This window comes from Camelus ferus, chromosome 29 (assembly GCF_009834535.1).
Source record: "Camelus ferus isolate YT-003-E chromosome 29, BCGSAC_Cfer_1.0, whole genome shotgun sequence".
Taxonomy (NCBI): domain Eukaryota; kingdom Metazoa; phylum Chordata; class Mammalia; order Artiodactyla; family Camelidae; genus Camelus; species Camelus ferus.
In genome coordinates this window covers 18710963-18730968 of record NC_045724.1, presented here as the reverse complement: position 1 = coordinate 18730968, position 20006 = coordinate 18710963, and the positions used below count along the sequence as shown (strand labels likewise).

General features: G+C 40.5%; 2 protein-coding genes across 8 annotated transcripts in view; both read left to right on the top strand.

The window, feature by feature from the left end:
* Nucleotides 1-2529, top strand: part of LOC116660503 (translation initiation factor IF-2-like) — a 46792-nt gene extending 44263 nt beyond the window's left edge. The window contains exon 3 of the mRNA XM_032470114.1: nucleotides 832-2529. The gene's annotated coding sequence lies outside the window, so the exon portion shown is untranslated. The remainder of the gene's footprint in view (nucleotides 1-831) is intronic.
* Nucleotides 1-20006, top strand: part of LOC102511863 (serine/threonine-protein kinase Sgk3) — a 117691-nt gene that overhangs the window by 70364 nt on the left and 27321 nt on the right. For 5 of the 7 annotated variants that reach the window (XM_032470110.1, XM_006193742.2, XM_032470111.1 and 2 more), the window contains exons 2-4: nucleotides 7444-7660; nucleotides 12232-12315; nucleotides 16116-16188. In XM_032470110.1, coding sequence (XP_032326001.1) covers nucleotides 7583-7660; nucleotides 12232-12315; nucleotides 16116-16188 — 235 coding nt within the window. In that variant the 5' untranslated portion in view covers nucleotides 7444-7582. Of the gene's footprint in view, nucleotides 1-2578; nucleotides 2598-7443; nucleotides 7661-12231; nucleotides 12316-16115; nucleotides 16189-20006 lie in introns of those variants that run through there. The other 2 variants (XM_014566894.2, XM_014566897.2) reach the window with 2 other exon arrangements.

Sequence of the window (20006 nt, the reverse complement as noted above, 5' to 3'; positions counted from 1 at the left end):
CCTTCTCGGGAATAATTCCTGCCCCCACCCTCCACCCCTAGTTTTTGTCCTTGTTCTCTTGGTCAGCCCCCAGTTCCCAGACCAGTTCCCACACCAGTCCCCCTGCTATGCCCAAGGTCTGTGCACGGATTTTCTTTTGTCTCTTCCTTGACTCTCTGTCACCTCCCTCCTTTGGACCCTTTTTTCTAAACACACAGCATCCAGTCCTGTCACCTCGGCTGAAGAAAACCTATAGCTCTTCCAGACCTACTCCTTCTTGGAGCAGGATTGTCCTTAATTTCCCTGTGTGCTTTAGTGTGAATCACTGACCCCTCTGTGCTTTAATAGTTGAGTGGATACTGATAGTTATGAATGTATCTACCTTGTAATTTGGGTAGGGTTCACTAGTCAATCCCAAACAGTCTTCATGATGGTGAAGGAAATGGAGTTAAGAACCTCTCTGCTTATATTTTAGAGGTAAAAGCAGAAGAATCTTTTGGTTTTCTTATAAACATTTTAATTTATTTTTTGGCTGTCTGAAACAAAGATGGACAAGATCCAGGACAGTAATTGCATACAGTGGACAAAAAGTGGGCACAGTGATAAAGGGAAAAATGCTTTTTAAGGGGGAAAAAAAAGCCTTAACTAATATCCATCTATTTTAAGCAATATTTATCAAAAATGTTAAATATGGCATGAATTTGGACAGTTTTCTATCATGGAGCTTTATCCATATTTCTCCTTTTTCCAGGCCCCAAATTAAACAAATTAAACAAAAAGTCTATTAATGTTTTTAAGAAGCATATCCTGTGAAGGCTTTCCTTTCTGTGTTCTTTTTATTTCATAATTTAGCCCCTGATGGTCCTAGTGCTGGGACCAACACTCCAAGTCCACTCTGTACCAAGCTCTGTTAGATGTTGACGTGTGATGCTTTCAACAGATGGGCCACTCCTGACACAGTGCTGCACAGACCTGACCCCTCCTGGTGGCAGAGGTGAAAGCTGCTTTTCCTGTGCATGGCTTTCTTTCTGTAACCCAATTGCTAATGGACACGTGGGACTCCCTTGTCTCTGGCTTTTGTTTCTCCAGAGGTGATTTAGGAGAAGGGGGTGTATGCAGCCAGGACCATAGGAAATTGAGAGGTGGTGTGTGCACACCAGACTGCGTTCACATCACAGTGCTGCCACCCGAAGCTGTGTGAGGATGTGGACCTGGTAGCCTAGGTTTCTTCATCTGTAAAATGCGAATGATGACACTTAATTCTTGGGTTGCTGTAAGGACTAAGTGATGGGTTAGATGTGAGTGCTTAGAACAGTGCCTGGCGTTAGTACTCAATAAATATTAGTTTCTCAGCCTCAACAGAATTGCCATTTGGGGCCAGATAATTGTCTGTTGTAGGGGCTGACCTGTGCGTTGTCGGATGCTTAGCATCATTCTTGACATGTAGCCATTAGCTACCCCTCAAGATGTGACAACCAAAAGTGTCTCCAGGCATTGCCAAATGTTCCCTGTTGAGAACTACTATATAATAAATATAATATTTACTTGCTGTTACATTATTTTTGCAAAGCATTGTTACTCCTAAGATCTGGCTGGCTTCTGAAAGTTCTGTTCTCATCTGACACAGTTCTTTTTGTTTTGTTGGACTTGTCTGAGTTAATTCACTAGCTGGGTGTTAAGGTTAGTTCTTTCGTTCTGTGTTAGTATCTGAACTCAGTCTCCTTAGAACCATGTGACCTACCCCTAGGCAAGCCAGCTGCTCCTGGGAACCAATCTTCCAGGCTATCTTGTGACTCTTCTAGCAGAGTGAAGGCAGATTCTGTTCCTGTTCCTCTTTGAAAAGCCCTCCATACCTCTGAACCACCCCAAAAGTTCCAACTTTTATCCCCACGTGAACACATAGCTTTTTGTTCTGTTCTTTCTTAGTGTGGGATTCTTATGTCAGTCCTCTTCTCATTCTGTTTCATTAGGCTGCCCGGCCATTGGATGATTTTGCAGAATTTTAATTGCTTCAGTTTTACAGAATAAATATACATTAAATTTACAGTAATAGCAGGGTTGCTTTTTCATAACTTTACTTCTAACCAGTTAAAAACAAGTCTATAAACCTTCTGCATTGCTTCCCAGAGGACTCTTTAGAGCATATATATGTTGCAGGGGCATCGTGATGTAATGGATCAGGTCCTAAAGTGAGACCACTCCTGGTCCAAATCCTGACTCCACCGCCTGGAGCTGGTTACTTCATCTTTTTACGCTTCTGTTTCTCCTTGGTTTCCTTTCAGTGGGGCTTTTGTGAGGAGCAATCAGATTAACACATGTAAAGTACAGTCTAGCTTATTATCTTGCTTATTAGTCACTAAATATTAAATATTGTTAGGTTGCCGGTTTGATTTAGCTTGAAGGAAAGGAAAATCTTAAGGAGAGACAGTGTGGTATAGCAAACAAGTACACAGAGATTTTGGAGTCAAATAGATTTGAATTTGAATCCTAGCTCTGTTGCTTATTTGCCGGATATGGGCTTGGGCAAGTGATTTAATCTTTCTACGTTTGTCTTCACAGCAACATATTCACTTCCAACCAATGATTCTAGCTTCTTTTTCCAGAGAAAACTGAGGCAAGTAAGTGTGATCTCTTTCAAACGTCTGATCCCATAACTGCCTGGCTTTATTTTTAGTGAGGCTGAGAATACATGACAGTCTGTGTCCCTTTTCTGTGCTCTCCGAGTGTACCGTGCGTACATCTAACATCATACTTAGCCAACTATTGAAATTTCTGTATTGCTTATCATTCTGCCCCATTAGATAAGTTCCTTGCAGGTAGCATTTTCTCTTTGTCTTTCTTTTGCTTAATGCATAATGAAAGCTTAACTGTTTGTTGAATGAAGGATAAAAACTAATTTGAAACAGATTGTTACACGTTAGATCCAGTTTATTGACTACTTATACAGTGCTAAGTCTTTCACACATACCTCGAATCCTTAAAGCAACCATATGAAGTAGGTGTTGCTAGCTTTGTTTTCTAGATTAGGAAACTAGTTTAAGCTTGCTCAGGGACTCGAGGTAGAGAGTTGTAGCATTTCACCCCTGTAAGAATTGTGGTCATAGGAGAAAGGATCTCCTGACAGGAGCTTTGGCCTTAGAGAGAGAAACGCAGCAACTGCCAAACTGCAGCATGCCCAGGAGGGAGCAGGGTGAGGAAACAGTGTCCTGACCCCTTTCTTCCCACCCCAGGTCCTGTCAGTGCCTCTGGGTGACATTCAGCAGCAGCTGGAGAGCAAGGAGGGGCCTGTGGGGCGCAGGCTGTGGAGGCCAGCATCCTGGGGCGTGGAGCAGGGTGGAGATGGAACTGAAAAGTCACAGAGGCTTACCCAGCACAGTGTTGGTCTTTCTGCCCCTCAGTGTTCATTCATGCTTCAGGCATAAAAGTCACGTTCCTAGCTCAGGGGAAACACAAGTGCTCTGGTCACTGCATGCAGTTCATTTGTGCTCCCCTTCAGAACCCTAGCAGCGTTCCTCAGGTAAGGAAACAGAGAAAAAAACTGCAGTAAAACGAAGCTGCTGTAGTCTCTGCCCCTGGAGCTAGTCCTCTGGCCTCAAGTTGGTAATCATACCTTTTTCCTTCTAGCACTTATTTTATGTTCCCCTTACCTTCTCCAGCACCTTGGCTGGTCCGAGGTGTTCACTGGTGGGGGCCCTGAACCTTCATTCCCTCAGGATCCAAGTCCTAAGTAGTCCTGTCTTTACCAGGTTGCCAGCTCCCCCTTGACCAGTGCTGTTGGCCAGAAATAACCGCAGGGCAGGCCTGTGGTCCCACTGGGCCCACGTGAGATACCAGGGTTGACTTCACCTCTCGCCTTCTCTGTGGAATGAGATGGGCACTCTGCCTGGTGGACCACATTTTATGTCTCCAGGGATTAGCGTCATTTCAGAGCTGGTGTTCAGTAGCCTGTGGAAGGATTACACACGCCTCTTTCCCCAGTGGACAGTCACCCAGGTGGATGGCTGCAGGTACCTCTTGGGTCAGGTCTGGAGAAAGATTGATGGGATACACTTGTGGCTGTCTGTCTGGCCACCGGAATCTTGTATTTAGTCCTCCTTGGTCTGACATCCTGTGAATGTACTCCCATATACGCTCCTCAGACTCCTGGTAAAATTGTTGAAAGTCTGCAAATGTTTTGGTATAAAGGCAGCCTCCTCCCAGAGAAGGCTTTGAACTTCTCTCTGGGCTCTTTGGCATCTGATTCCCATTAGGAGGCAATGAGGGGTGATGGAAGTAGGTGGTGAAGAGAATTATCGTCCCCTTGTGACACAACTTGTAAGGGTTTTGTGGGAAGGGGGTTAGGAGGCTGGGTCTCCTCAGGGCTCTAGGTCGCTGCTTTCAGCAGAGATGTTCAGCATTCTTAGCGTCATTGGTTTCTGCCCAAGTGCCTCCATCTGTGATTTAGGATTATTGGCCTTCCCAGTTCTTGCCCTCATGTTAGCATATGAGACTTTGCAGGGTTGCATGTTTAATTGATTCTGCAGCCCTTATCACCCAACCGTGGCTTTGATCTTTACTCCTGTCAGTTTAGCAGCTGCTAGAGAAAAAGGACCCCTTTATAATAGCCATAGATTTTCCACCTTTCTATTTGGAAATTCATAGCTTTCCATGTGTTGTTTGCACACATTCTCAAAGACAACCAGGAGCAGCCACAGACCACATCACAGTAATTCAAATCAGCGTTTTCATCATCTACTGGGACTTAACAGCACCTTGCTCACTGCCTATACTTCATCCTGTGAAAGGAAGTTTGAGTGACCTTGATACCACTGTGTGTCAGATTATCAGTTTCACATCCCCTCCCTCCGCAGAAGGGTAATCAGGGTCTTCAACAAAGCTTGCATCCCGTTTTTGAGGGTCTGTTTCCTGATGTTATTCTTGGTAGCAATTACTGCATCAGTCACATGACACACTCGAGTAATTGAAGGGACTCGAGCAAAGGGGCTATTTGCTAAGCTGTGTGGGCAGAGGTCAGAGAAGCAGCAGGGCATGGTGAAGCACCCCTTCTGCTAACAGTGTTTGGAAGCCATTACTGCTCCCAGGCCTTAAACTGTAGCTGTGAGAGAGGGGTCACCTCGTGGGAACTGTGGGCTTAGGTAGAGGAACCGCTGCCTGTTAGAAAGGGAGCTGGCGAAATAAACACCTTAGCATCTTGCTTCTCAAGCAGAAGCAGGGGGCAAGGGCAGGAGGCAGGCGGCCTCACTGTGAGTTCTGTAGAGGTCAGCCTTCTGGGCCTGTGGCAGGTGAAGAGTGCTGGTGGGTCTGGAAGGGCGAATGGAGACTATTTAGCACTATGGCCAGACTGGGATCTCTGTCCCCGATTGGAGGGTGCACCTTGAGTGCTGGGCTCCTACACTGAACTGCCTGCTATACACGCAGGCTTAGCTGTCCCCTGGGCAATTTGTCTGAACCACTTATCCTGCCCCCCCAGCTCTTTCTCCCTCGTCTGTACCTGATGCCACTTAATGTCATATCTTATTGTCTCTTCCAAACGGAAGGCCTGAGGTGTGATGTTGCCCTGTAGTTCTGCTCCCGTGGGCCATGCACAGTAAGGCACAGTAGGCTTTCAAGCTCGTACATAATACGGCACCAGCAGGACCTGCCACCCCTGGGCCCCACATTCACAAGGGACAGGTGTGGATAGTGCAGCATTATAACCTTCATCCTGTCGCCGTTTCTGCTGAAGATGGAGAAGGATGGGCTGGTGGGGGCCCGGAGGCTCCTGGACAGGTCTCATCTGCCTTAGAAGAGCTGTGGATCCCACTTGCTGTGATTTTTTTTTAGTTGAAGTATAGTCATTTACATTGTGTCAATTTCTGGTGTACAGCATAATGTTTCAGTCATACGTATACATACATATATTCGTTTTCATATTCTTTTTCATTATAGGTTACTGTAAGATATTGAATATAGTTCCCTGAGCTATACAAAAGAAATCTGTTTTTTAATCTATTTTATATATAGTAATTAGTATTTGCAAATCTCAAACTCCCTGTTTATCCCTTCCTACCCCCTGTTCCCCCGGTAACCATAGATTTGTTTACTATGTCTGTGAGTCTATTTCTGTTCTATAGATAAGTTCATTAGTGTCTTCTTTTTTCTTTTTCTTTTTTTGGATTCTGTATTTGAGTGATATCATATGGTATTTTTCTTTCTCTTTCTGGCTTACTTCACTTAGAATGATGATCTCTAGGTCTATTCTATGTTGCTGCAGGTGGTATTATTTTATTTTTCATAGCTGAATAATATTCCATTGTATTAATGTACCACAGCATCTTTATCCAGTCATCTGTTGATGGACATTTAGGTTGTTTCCCACTTACTGTGATTCTTTAGCAGAAGAGCTGGAGGGCAAGGCTCTTGTCAGATGGCATCCTGATCTACTGGGGCTGAAGATGCTGCTTTTGTGGGATTTTAGGGTGCTTTAACTTATAACAAATGCTGCACCCTGAGCTTAGGAGGAGGCCATGTTTTCTAACAACTAATTCAACTGCATATAAATCCTTACTGACTGCATTTCCAGCAGCAAATCCAACAAAGTAGGCTTTGAATCATCTCAAAGGAAACACCCTTGTAATCAGTTAAATCTTGTTATACCTGATTATTCAATGTCTGCTAATAGATATTTGAAATCATTACTTGAATATAATTTATTTACAATTATTAGATCTCTCAGAGTTATTTCCTGAAAATAATCACCAGGGGAAACTGGCAGACTAACCCTTTAAAAGGTATTTGGTGTCCGTGGAGAGTATTGGCTGCTGTGTGTAGCAGAGGTGACATCAGTGTGATATCTTGAGTCCTTTGTCCCTGGGAAGGATGGTGATATTAAAATAATTGTATTTGTTCTGTATGAAGATCTACTGTATTATATTTGACCAGAAGTCCAGTGCATAAGAGTTACCCACAGTTGTTAAAATGCAGCGTAGCTCATTGGGTAAGAATCAGGACACTGGAGCCAGGGAATCTGGGTTCAAATCATTTAACCTCTTGGCATCTCAGTTGCATCATTTGTAAAATGAGGATAAATAAATACCTACTAGACAGGATCCTAATCTGAAGCAAGCTTCGTCTTGATGCTCAAAGCCTGAAAACTACACTTTGAAAAACCCTGCTCTGCATCCATCTAACCAGAGTCCTTTTAGGTGAGAGTTGGCCATTAGTCCACATGAACCATGGTGTTGAGCTTCTGGCATTTCTAAGTCGTAAGGAAGGTAGACGGGGTGCAAATGTTTGATTGTGGTTTAGCTACTGATTGGGACATAATCGAAATCGTATCTCTAACCTGGGCCGAGACTTGATCAAAAGTAAATTCCTGCCAGAATAAGCATAGAATGGGTCCTGTGAACAAGGAGTGACACATCATGGTATTTTAAAATTACTCTGCTAATCAGTTCTTTTTTTTTTTTTTTTCTGTTGGTTAAGGTTGCATGATGGAATTTGAACATTACCTCAAGAGGTTTTATGTTTTGGATTAGCTAATTGTGTTTGTCCTCTGCTGACTGTTCCTTCGGACTCACTTTTTGGTGTCCTTTTGAGGCAATAAACCCAAAGGGATTATACCATGGACTACAAGGAAAGCTGCCCAAGTGTCAGCATTCCCAGCTCTGATGAACACAGAGAGAAAAAGAAGAGGTTTACTGTAAGTATGTAACGTAAAGCACACGGGACAAAACTGAACATAGAGAATATTTCCATTTCTGCCGCTGTTCTTCCTTAACCTGGAACGTCCTCCCTCGTATTTCTGCACATCCAGATTTTACTTATCTTTCTAATGGTACATCCCTGTGTACTGTAGTGGAATACAGTTTCCTGTCCAGCGCAGATTTTTGTCTGGTTACCTATCCCTTTGGAGAAGCTCGTGAAAGTATCTGATAGACCCTCTCACCAGAAGTTGTGTATACACGTGGTTCTGTGACACATACACCTCTCGGGGGTCAGCGGACTCTGGAAGTCATCGATCCCATGTGAAGAACCATTGTCTTGAATTTCCACAGTATCCTTCTTAAGACATTTGTCATTTTCTATTTCAATTTTTAAAATATTTAACCCAGTATTTTGTCTCTTTTTTCCACCATAAAGGCAAAGCCCATTTCTAATTTTACTTTTTGTCGCCATGGTATCTACTGTAGGACTTTATAAAGAATAAGCACAAGGAATATTTGGCTGAATCAGTGTATCAGTGACTGTTATTGGAGAATATTCACTTTTCTAATTAGTGTAAGTGTAATGAGACATACTGTATTTAATTCCAGTAGTCTTGTCCTCCCCTCCCTGAAAAAGTGTCCTTTATAACTGATCTAGTCTTCCTTGTAAGGCCCTACCCCCTGAGTAGTATGAAGAAATTCATTTAACCCAATTTTGTTTAACACTTAGTTTGAGCTAAAACTTGAGCTTTTGAGTAAAAATGTCCAGTCTGTCTTCATTCTACTCTCTTTCTCTTATTTGAACACACGCTCCTTCTCCCACTTGACATCATGGTTTATGGGAGGAGAGGTATCCCCTTTCAGTGTTTGTTCAGTTGATGACTGACCTCCGGGTAGTCTGGCGAAGGCCTGACATTCTTGTTATCATCTCAATCTTTGCCATTCCAGGTGCAGAGTGGTGGGTCTGGCAGACGTCCAGCTGTGGTTGACCTGATCCAGCCCTGGGCATTTTGTTGGCATCCATCGCTGGCATCTGCAGTTGATGAACTGATTTGTGATCTATTCTTTGTTGGCTTGGCTGACATGGCAGTGACTCACTGCTGACTCAGCCTCCCCTTGGTTCTTGATGGCTTATAGGGCCCGCTGAGGCTCTGCACACCTGTCACCTGCCCCTGACTCAAGTGGTCTACCCTGGGTTCTGACCAGGGGGTCACTGGACCCTGCCAGTTGAGTCTCAGGACAAGTGACTTTCAGTTCCGAGTCCATGTCACATGGGAGTTGAGGAACACTGAGGAGTTCAACCAGACCCTTTGACCACTCCACCCTGCCTCCTTAACTAGGTGGGGTGGGGCCCCCCAATGGTGGTTTTCTCCCGGAGTCCCGGACAAGGAGCTAGAAACAGCCCTTCTGTCTTCTGTTCTCTGTTCCTTAATAAACACACCTTACAGTGTGTGTCTGGCCATTTGCCTCTCCTCAGATGTTGCAGCCATGTCTTCAGCATTTATTCCACGTTTGTATAAGCCAGTTTTAGAAACATCACACAGATGGTAAACAAGAGGTTAGTATAGCTTGGATAAAACAGTGGAGCATGTGAAGTTTTCCTTCCTTCCTTTTGTGCTCATTTTTACCTGTGAGCCATTCTCTCCTTCAAGGGCATAACCTGCCAAGTTGGATGGAAGTTCATATATGGCAAATGTAGGTAGGGGTTCCCTCAGATGTCCTTTCAGTTTTCATGGCAGAGGTATTTCCATGTCTTCTGGGAAAGGATCAAGGAGGCCTTACACTCTTACACAGTTGTTCCCAGAGCCGTCCCCTGAGTTCTCTAAGGCTCCAGGGCCAGACCGCCTTGTTCTTTCCTTCAGATCCTCAGATGTTGCCTTGCTGGAGGCTTTTTCTGACCACCATGTGTAAAACAGCACCTTCACACCCACCCTGCCCCTTTCACACTCTGTCCCGCTTACCCTATTTAGTTTTTTATTAGCAGTTGTCACCACCTGACATGGTTTGGGTTTATTTATGTGTGCTTTCCCTGTCGTTGTTCTTTGAAGTAAGAAGTTCCCTCACTAATACCCAGAACAGAGATGGATGTTCAGTAAGGATTTGTCGAGTTGATGCTGATTGATGAGTGGTAGTAGATTCATGGGTTAGCTGTTGATCACCGCAGTACGGTCCTCAGTCCTCCGGAAACTGGATTCTCGTTAGCACAGACAGACCACCCTGCCCAGCACAGACCCTGCCCCCCTTCAGCGTGCCTCTCTTTATGCTTGGAAACAGAAAGAGAAATGTCATTACTATTCAGTAATATTTTTATAGTCTAGTTCTCTTGGGTCTTTTATGTGGCTCTGTCCAGTGAGATTTCTTACAGAGAAATGCACTGCGTTCTAGGATGTCTTGACTTAAACGAAGTCTAAATTACACTTTCATTTGTCCACTCAACAAGTTGCCAGTGAATTTCTGTGTTATTCCAGGTGCCATTCTAGGCACTAGGGTACAGTGGGTAGCAGGAATGATCGCCCTTGCTCTCAAGGAACTTACATTCTGGTGGGGCAAGACAGGCAATAAGGAAATATTTTTAAAATAAAAACTTAGTGAGATTTATTGTACTATTATTATTGTACTGTTTCTATGACATCTTGTGCTTTTTTTTTTTTTTGCAAGAGAGGTGATTTTTTTTTTTTATTTGAAGAGTTTTTGTTTTTGCCTATTAGTGCTTTATTAGAACGTACTTTGGAAGCCCTTGTTGATCAGTCATACTGCCAATTAACAGCTCCACACGGCTTTATCTCAGTTCCTGTAAGTAGAGCTGCCACAGAGCTGCCTCGGCCAGGAACCTGGGTGTGGGCTGTAGTCTTGACTGTCCTTGAGTATCCAGGGGAAGCCACCTTATCCTACCAGGAAATCAGCACAAACAGTGCTGTTTGTGCAAGAAGCCCCTAATCACATAAACCTACGTTTCTGATCCATGGGTAGGAGTCCTGCTTCCCGGCCCCTCTGCCCCGAGTGCTGTATGAGATGACTCCCCGCTCTAGTCTCAGACACGAGCCTCCACTTCGCGGGCTCCCTGACCAGGTTCTTTATCCTCCGCTTCTGCGCTCTCTCCCACGTGAGCAATGTCATCTTACAAACAGTTCTGACATCTTAACATCCGATAGCTTCTTCCTTTAAGACAACTCAGTGCCCTCTTGGTTAGCACCAGAAGGCCATGTTGCCCCTGGCGCTCACATTGGGTGCCTGGATGCTCTTTCTCTCTCAGCCTCAGTGATTCATCACTTATCCCGGTGACTGATACAGTGACTTTGCCTCACCTTCCAAGAGAGACCTTATCCCCTCTCTCCCAGGGGGATACGGCTTCACATTCTGGGGGCCCTCTTGCTTTGGGCCTGTGCATGTGATGTATCTTAAGCAGTACTATGGAATTCATACATTATAATCACATGCAGTACTGGGGAGATGCTTTCCGCACAGTGTTATCTATCTATGAACTTGTGAGTGTGGCTTTCCAGTCTTTCATGGGAAAGGATGGTTTATCTATATCCGTATGCCCATCTTCTAAAATAAGGCTGGTTTACTGTTACCTAACAGACTGTGGACAATTGTAAACCCCAAAGCAACTCGTATCTCTTTCCTCCCATGTGCTCTGTAAAATAGTGAGATTGATATCCCAACCCGTACGTCAGTGAGCCTGTCCTCAGATACCTGGATTCTTGTTATTTTTCTCTTTAGAAATGATAAAAGATCTGTGGGGTCCCAAACCATTTTCTCTACATTGACATGTTGTTGAATTATATTCTGAGAGTATCTGTGGGATAGATTATGAGAGTTAATTTTATATTATAACTGTGGATTTGATACCTGTTCTGGTGTATGGAGGGTTAGATGATTTAGATTTTAGTCTCACAAGTCTGTGAACTTGGCCAGGTTACTTCACTTTTGGGGCCATCATTTCCTTATATGTATAGTGGGGGTTGTAATACCTATTCTGCTTACTTCATGGGGTTGTTGACTATGGTTGTGTGAAATTATGTGTATATGTGAAAATATTAAACACGTGTAAGATGGAAGTAGGGAATCTGAGGATAAATTCTTAGTTTAAAAAAATCCTGTGTAGAAGATGCCCTGAAAGGAGGAGAACTAGTAATTGTTTACTATGTGCCAGACGTCACGTTTGAAAATACTTTGTCATGTTAGGGTAGTGGTCACTGCTGGGGAAGAGGAGAGCAGACTGGTATCAGCTGAAACTATACTTTTATATTCTTGGGGAAGAAAATCCGAAACAAGAATCGCAAAATGTTAGAATTCAGATGATCTAAATAATACATGGGCTTACACTATGTTATTCTCTGAAAATTATGAAACTATTTCATAACATGTTAAAAATAAGGCACCTTTCAACAAGATAAAAGAAGTATTTCAGTTGGTATGCTCATGTATCTTGGAGAATCATATATAAACCTTAATGTCTAATAACAGTTTCATGAGTATGAAAACAGGTTATTTGCGTATGTAAATAGCTAATGGGTTTTTTTTGCGATCAGATTTTATTCTGTTATTTTTTTTATTTCCACAGGTTTATAAAGTTCTGGTCTCAGTGGGCAGGAGTGAGTGGTTTGTCTTCAGGAGATATGCAGAGTTTGACAAGCTTTACAATACTGTAAGTGACCGTCTACAAGATTTTTATTTAAAACAAAACACCTGAGAAAACTAGAAAATGGGAGAGATTTATTTCATAATTAAGTAGTATTTATATATATATATGTCAAACAAGCAGAAAAGGGTAAGAGATTTTTCAAAAGCATCCTAATTTTGTAATTCTTACCAAAATGAGTGAAGAGAGGACTGTTGAGAAGTTCCAAATAAACTATTGAAGTAATGAAAACTAGATGTACCACTTAAAATACATTTTTTGTCATAGAATAATCAGAAAAAGTCCTTTCTATCTACCTTTCTAACAACTTAATCATTATGCTCTTTCTGGTTAAAATTGCCCAGCTATTAGCTTTAGGTCTGAAAGTCTGTCATAAGCCTACTCTCCTTCCATAGTTTCATTCTCGGTTAGAAATTAGTCTAAGGTTCTAGATTTTAAGTAGCTAACACAACTGAAATGAATATTGACTTTCAAAAGTCTGACAGTTACCTAATAGATCATTAGTTATTTAAATAACTAAAATCTGTGTTATATATTCATAATTCAGATATTAAATATTACTTTAACCCAGTGTTTACAGTTGCGAATAGTTTCTCCAGGAAGAAGCTAGAGCCCCATGGTCATTGTAACACATCAGTCCAGGTCCTACACAGGGACCAGAGTTCGTGGAGAGCGTTGCCTTCCAGGTCACACATATGCAAGGAGTCTGGAGAGCGCTGCCCGAGGAGGTCATTAGAGACCTCAGACTATAGAGACCGCTTTGGGTTCTGAGCTTTGCTCCAGTTAAGGAAAGAAAGCAGTTGGGCCTCAAACCCCAAATTTAAATTTCTCCTGCTCTAAGAATAAATAAAAATCTCCTTGTGTTATTTTAAAAATGGTGACTTACTGGGCATCCTCCAGAAAAAAAAAAAAAACTTTCATGTTTAAGAAGGTAATTTTTTCCATTTTCTCAACCCTATCTCTTGATTTAAAAAAATTGGGTTAGATAGGTATATGTCCCTGGGTTATCATTTGTAAAATACTTTAAATGTGGGGGAGGTTAAGCTGTCTCAGTTAGGAGAGAAATTGTTCCCTAAATGGGCCAGAGTGAATTAGTTGTTGTCTAGCTGCCTAACTTCCTGTGTTTTCTTAAGTCATGAAAGTTAGGCTTCTGATTCAGCTCCATTTAGCATTTCACTGTATTTGTATCTGTTCCAAATAATGTTTAAATGCTTTGCTAATTGAAATTGAATTTTTAAAATAATACTGCAGTTTTTAAAAATGACAATCTTTTTGTATGTAGAATTAATATATAGTCTAGAAAATCTGGAATATAGAGGAAAGTAAAACTAGATTAAACTTAAAATTTACCTATAATGTTGCTATTCAGAGAGAACTAATATTTTACTGTGTTCTTTTCTAGTTTTAGTTTTTCTTTAATGCATTTGCAACTAAACTTACTATATGTAGTTTTAAATATTGCTTAATCAAAGGGTATTGACACAGTCTTTTTGATTGCCATGCTTTTGAAATAAAATAATAGCCAATAAGTTTATACATGACAATGTCTTTTGTAATTTTTCAGTGACTAAAAAAATGATTTATGTTGGACTAGGTGATGATTGAATTATTAGCTCACCCTAATTATTTACATGAACACAATTTTTTTTTAAAAGACTTACACAACTCTGTACCAATTAGGATACCGGGATTATACTCAGATAAAAATAACATGTTGGTAACATAACTTATACATGTATGGATGCACACAGATAGTTTATGTGAACTTAGAGAGAACAAATTTTGTTCAGTGAACTGCTAGTAACTAAAAATTTGAGATTGGTTTCTGTATTTCTGTATAATAGCCAAAATATTATATAGGTTAGATTTACCTTTTAAATGCATTTCCTTTTGTAGAACTATTTATAAGAGGGCGAAGTGTAGGGGATGTCACCTAAACACTGTGGAGATCTACACCAGTGAAAAGCTTAGCATCCTGACAGTGATTTCATGACTTAAATAGCTGGTGATTAGTTAGGTGGGGTGTTAATATTTGAGTGTCCTCTAAGTATAAAGGTAAAGTAGGGAGGTTTGCTTGCGGCTCTCCTCCCACCATCTTCACAATAATTCTCTCTTCCCATCTAACAACCCGTCTTAAGCTTTTAGCAGAAAATTTTCCCTAATGTGTAGTTGAGTCTGTATCATCTGTCTCTCTCCTTTTTCCTCTGTTTCTCTTCCTTTTTTCACCTTTTTCTTATTTTCCCATTTTCTGTGTCCTCCTCTCGCCTTTTCTGTAACTCCTTCCAATTCTGCCTCCTGTGGTGAGGGGCAGCGGGATGGTATTGGTTGTATTCTTTGAAACTACAAAGTGCGGTTAAACCTGGGCTGGATTTCCCAAGATTGAAAACACAAGAGTCTTTCCCTGTGCTCCTCTTAGAATGAAAGAAAAGATAAAAAGTAAAATTTCCAATCATGTTAACTATCAGTTTAAATGTGTTTTTATGACTGTAGTTTGCATTTGGAAGCTTTCTTACAGAACTTGTTGAACACATACAGAAGTAAGGAGACTAGTATGAATAGAGAAAATAACGTAGTGGACCATCTACCTTCAACCATTACCCATACACAGCCATTCTTGTTTCATCTCTGTCCCTACTTTGGAGCAAATTTCAGATGTTGTATCTTTCCATATGTAGATATTTCAGTACACACCTCTAAAAAGATAAAGATTCTTTAAAAACACACACAGAATATCATGATCACATCTAAAAATAATTAACAATAATGTCTTAATGCCAAATACTCAGTCAATGTTTGTATGATTATAACATATGTTATATGTGTTTATATGTAACTGGTTGATAAGTCTATGAAGGGTCTTTTTTTTGTGGGGAAGGGGAGAGGGTAGAAAAGAACAGCTTTATTGCTTTGCCAGGCAAAGGGCCTATGAAAAGGGTCTTTTAATCACTAAGTTTCCCCCTTCACCCGCCTTTTCTTTTCTTTACAATTTTTTATTGAAAAACCAGAGTCATTTGTCTACAGATTTTTTAGTATGAATTTTGCTGACAGCATTCTTATGATGTCGAGTGATTAATATACTCTCCTATTCCGTGTATTTCCTATTATTGGGTATTTAGATATATATATATGTATATGTATGTGTATATATGTATATATATACAGTGTGTGGTTTCTGACATCAAGCTTATAATAAAAATAAGCATTAACCTGCTTTTATGACTTTACTGCCCCAAATTTAATTTCTTCAGGACCAAGTGTTCTTTCTCCTTGGATAAGCAAATCTGATAAACAAATGTGTTAGAATATTAATAGGAGGAAGGGTAGAACAGAGGGTATTGAAGACAAAATTCATCAGTTTAGGAAACAGTTGTCAGTCTGTTCATTTAGAGAGAACACAAAGATCACATCTTCTCCTGAGGTAATAAACAGTGAGTAACATGTATTCAAAACTGACACCCCAGGTTCCAGTCTAAGCACTTAATGTAAATGATTTTCTTTAAGCCTCACAATAAGTCTGTAAGTGCTAAGGTTATCTCCGCTTTGAGATAAGAAAACTGAAACACAGAGGACCTTGGTTATCCAGTCATAGAGATACTAAAGTGTTTTATTGGGGCAAAATATGATTAGTCAGACTAATGGTATTTTATTGGTATAACTTAATAGTGTACATGTCATCATGATATACCTAAAAGTTGGTCTTATGATGGATTTTTTTTGAAAATCAAATTGTATATTGTTTTGATACATGAGTAACTAGAAGACTTATAAAATTAAGTTTCATATAATGTTATTTTTTTCAATTCTAGTTGAGAAAACAATTTCCTGCTATGGCCCTGAAGATTCCTGCCAAGAGAATATTTGGTGATAATTTTGATCCAGGTAAGCAGTAACTTCTTAGAGTGACCATAAGTGATGGTTGAAGGTTGAAGAGGTAGTTATCATGTATTCATTGCACTGTGCAGTAGTACAGGACTTTACAAAGCTAATTGACCTCATACTCTTAACACTTTATATGTTTTAATTCATTCAGTCCTCACCACAGCCCTTCAAGGTGGGTACTGTTAACATCATCACTATTTTGTAGATAAGGAAACTGAGGCACAGGTTAATTAATTTGCCCAGGGTCATATACAGCTAGTAAACATCAGATTTGGAAGTTAAATGCAAACAGTCTGGCTTCAGATAAATTTATTGATCATTAAGGATAATGTGCAGTACTTTTCTAACAGTGAAGGACAGTTTTTTTCTATCCAGAAACACTGACTGAGTGTACACTTTGTACATGGACGGCACCCTGCAGGCCCTTGAGTGGGATGCTAAGATAATATCCTATTGTTCACCTTGGGGAGCCTGATGACACAGGATCTCAGAAATCTGGAGGCTGTATGTATGTCTGAAGCCTCAACTTCAAACTTTTTTTTTTTTTTAGCTAGAATCCAAGAAATCAGCCCAGTACATAAATGGCTACTTAAGGAGAGACAGAAGTCTCTCTCCACCAGAAATTCAGTGCTACAGGGGGATCATGACAAGCTATAGGGTTCCTTCCTTCTACATCATCTCACCTCCTCAGCTGATTTGCTTGTAGGCTTGTAATCCATCAAACCTTCGATTCTTTCCATGTCTGCTTTCCTGGTTGCTGCTCAGGATGGAAGGTCTAAAATGGCTTATCTTGACTGTGCTTCTTCCTCTCTGCAGCCTAACCTCATGCCATCGCTTTCCCTTCCAGACCTCCTCACTGTGCCCTGTGCAGCTCTGCCCATGATGACCAAAATCCTTTATCCTCCAGCTTTTTCATGTTTTTCACATTCTTTAATTAAAAGTGAATTTTCCCCCCGAGGCTGCCGGAATCCCCTGTAGCCCTCTCAACTGGAAACTATTCTTTTACACTTTCTGAACCTCAGGATTGGCGAGGGTTCTCATTTCCCCTGGTTTTTGTTGTTTGTTTTTTTTTTCACTTCCCGTATTTATGTGGAATTTTTTTCTCTTGGGAGAATTTAGCACATTTGCTGTCATTGCCAGTTTGTCTTACCTGGCTGTAGATTTTCCGAAGGTGGGTACTTTATCTGTTTTATTTACTTACAGTGCCTAGTAAATATTAGATTCTCAGTAAATATTACTCGAATACATGAGTCTATTAATAAAGATTGAATCGGCACAGTAAAGCCAGATTATACATTCCACAGATTGATTCTGTAAGCTAGTGGCTTTTGTACTTAGCTGCAGAACCCTTTTTTCCTAATAAGATCTTTTGCAGAAAATGTCATGTGTAGAACAGAGAAACATGGAGCTGCTTTGTTGGTGCAGCAGTGAAGTCTGTAGGGCACAGGTAGAAAAGCATCCTGATGGGCAACACGTGGCCCTTAGAGTTACTTGCGTGAAGTGGAGACATGGTGTGAAACCAACGGTATGTAATGTATAGTTGCAGAGCAGAGAGGAGACAGGTTAGAGGCTGGGAGACTGGTTAAGGGAATGTGCCAGTAGTTCTCGAGTCAGATAATGAGAATGGGGTGGAAGTGGGGCTAAAAATTGAGGTAGGAAATATTTTAATGAAAAACCTGCGAGAAATCTTGGTGATTGCTTAGGGAGAGTAGACGTAGAGAGAAGAGACTCAGGTAACTGAAGTGTCAGGCCTGGGTGGATGAGAGAATTAATTAATTTGAAGTGGCAGAAGGACATTTAAGAGGACTCACACTACACATTAGTGATTAATATGAGGCCTCTGAAGTTGGCTTGGAGATCTGTGGGGCCCTTAGTGAAACCCTAAAGTCAGAATCCTTTTATCTAGGGAAGAAGGCGAAGAAATAAAGACCTGCAACATTGCTACTTCATTGCTAAAGGCAAAATACCACACAATACCCTGTGGTATTTATGTTTTGGTGGATCAAATACTTGATAGTAAAAACTGATCTTTATTGAAGGATATTTTGAAATCAGTCCTGAGCATATTGTATATACTTGGAAACAGTGAAGTAGACTGTATGTCATCGATTCTGGAAAGCGTTTCATTGGGGAGATCAAATCTAAGTCATACTCAGCAAACCAAAGATGCAAAGATTGGTAAGATGCTCATTTGATTAGGCTTTGGGGAAGCAGAAATTCTCATATTTTGCTGGTGGGAATGCAAAGTGGTGCAAACCATATGAAATTTGGTAGTTTTTAGCTACACTATATATGCAATTCACTTTGACCAAGTAATCACATTTCTAGGGATCTGTTCCAAAGAGAAGCTGCATATGAAATGATGTATGTGTAAGATTGTTTATTGTGACACTGTTTTTAATAGCAGAAACTGGAAACAGCTAAAATATCCTTCCAGTATTGGAATACGATGCAGCTGTACAAAAAACAGAAAAGCTCTTTGTGCACGACTGTGGAGTGATCACCAGCATTCCTGGTTAACAGAAGTAGATGTTAGACATCCTTGGATGAATCTTGTTTATAGCTTTCACTTTGGAACCTTGTGCATACTTTAAACAATTTAAAAATAAACATAAAATGCAATAATATAGCAGTCTCTAACAATTGAAAGTTGAAGAAAAAGCTAACTGTATTCTGATTTGTGGTGACACATGGAGAATAATTATTTTAAATGACTTTAAAACAGAGTTTCAGCTGTATTTTCTTCATGGGACAGATGCTGAGGGCAAAAAAAAATGCACAAAGGAATTATACTCTGCATTCAACAGTCTTATTGTTAATACAGGGTCATTTTCAAATTGTGTTAATGTCATGAGAACCAAGATTTTAAGCAGAAGGGGAAAGAGATACAAATATAAAACCAAAGATTTTAAGTAAAAAATCTTACAATTTTAAACTTGATTTGGAAATACGGTATGAAATTATGATTTGTTTATCTTTTTCTCAATACGTATTTCCCAGCTCTCTCCCTTGGAAATGCCTGAAAACAGTAAAAAAAAAAAAAAAAAAAAAGTAGCCGAGAATGTCCTTAGCGTCTAGCTTGTAATCTCTAAATACCATTTTCCCCTCAAAGGAACCAGAGTTCCATGGAAAAATGGCAGTTCCAGATCCTGGGCAAGAAATGTACAAGATGGTTCTAGGACATCCTGTCTGAAAGCAAAGATGCTGTCCAAGAATACTGAGGTTTTATTGAGAGGACACAGGAGCCCAATTGATGGGGCTTTCATTGGCCAAAGATGAGAAAGTTAGAACATGAAGAAAGAAGTTGCTGTTTTAACTTAACCTCATGTTTGACAGCTACCATGTAGAGTTTTCCCGAACATCTTTCTGAGTTCTTATGCTGCAGCTTTTAAGTCCATGCATGTCATTTTCTTTTTTCCTCCCCCCACTTCTTTATTCTGATGGTTACCAACCTCTGTAAGATAAATTTTACATGCTTGAGGTGTATTTTAAAGATTATTTCTACCTATACTTTTCAAAGTTAAAATTTCACTTTGAATTTAAATATCTTTCTGTAGCCTACACACAGAGATAGCTATACATTCTTTTTTTTGCTTTTTTTTTAGTAGTTATATGTTTCTTCTGTTGTTGTTTGTTGGTGTTTCCCCCCCTTTAACAGAGGCACTGGGGATTGAACCCAGGACCTTGTGCATGCCAAATGTGCACTCTGCCACTGAGCTAGACTCCCCACCCTGCAATAGCTATACTTTGTATACTGTAAATAGTTTAATATCAAACCTTTTGTTGATAGGATCTTGGAGTTAATATATAAACTACTT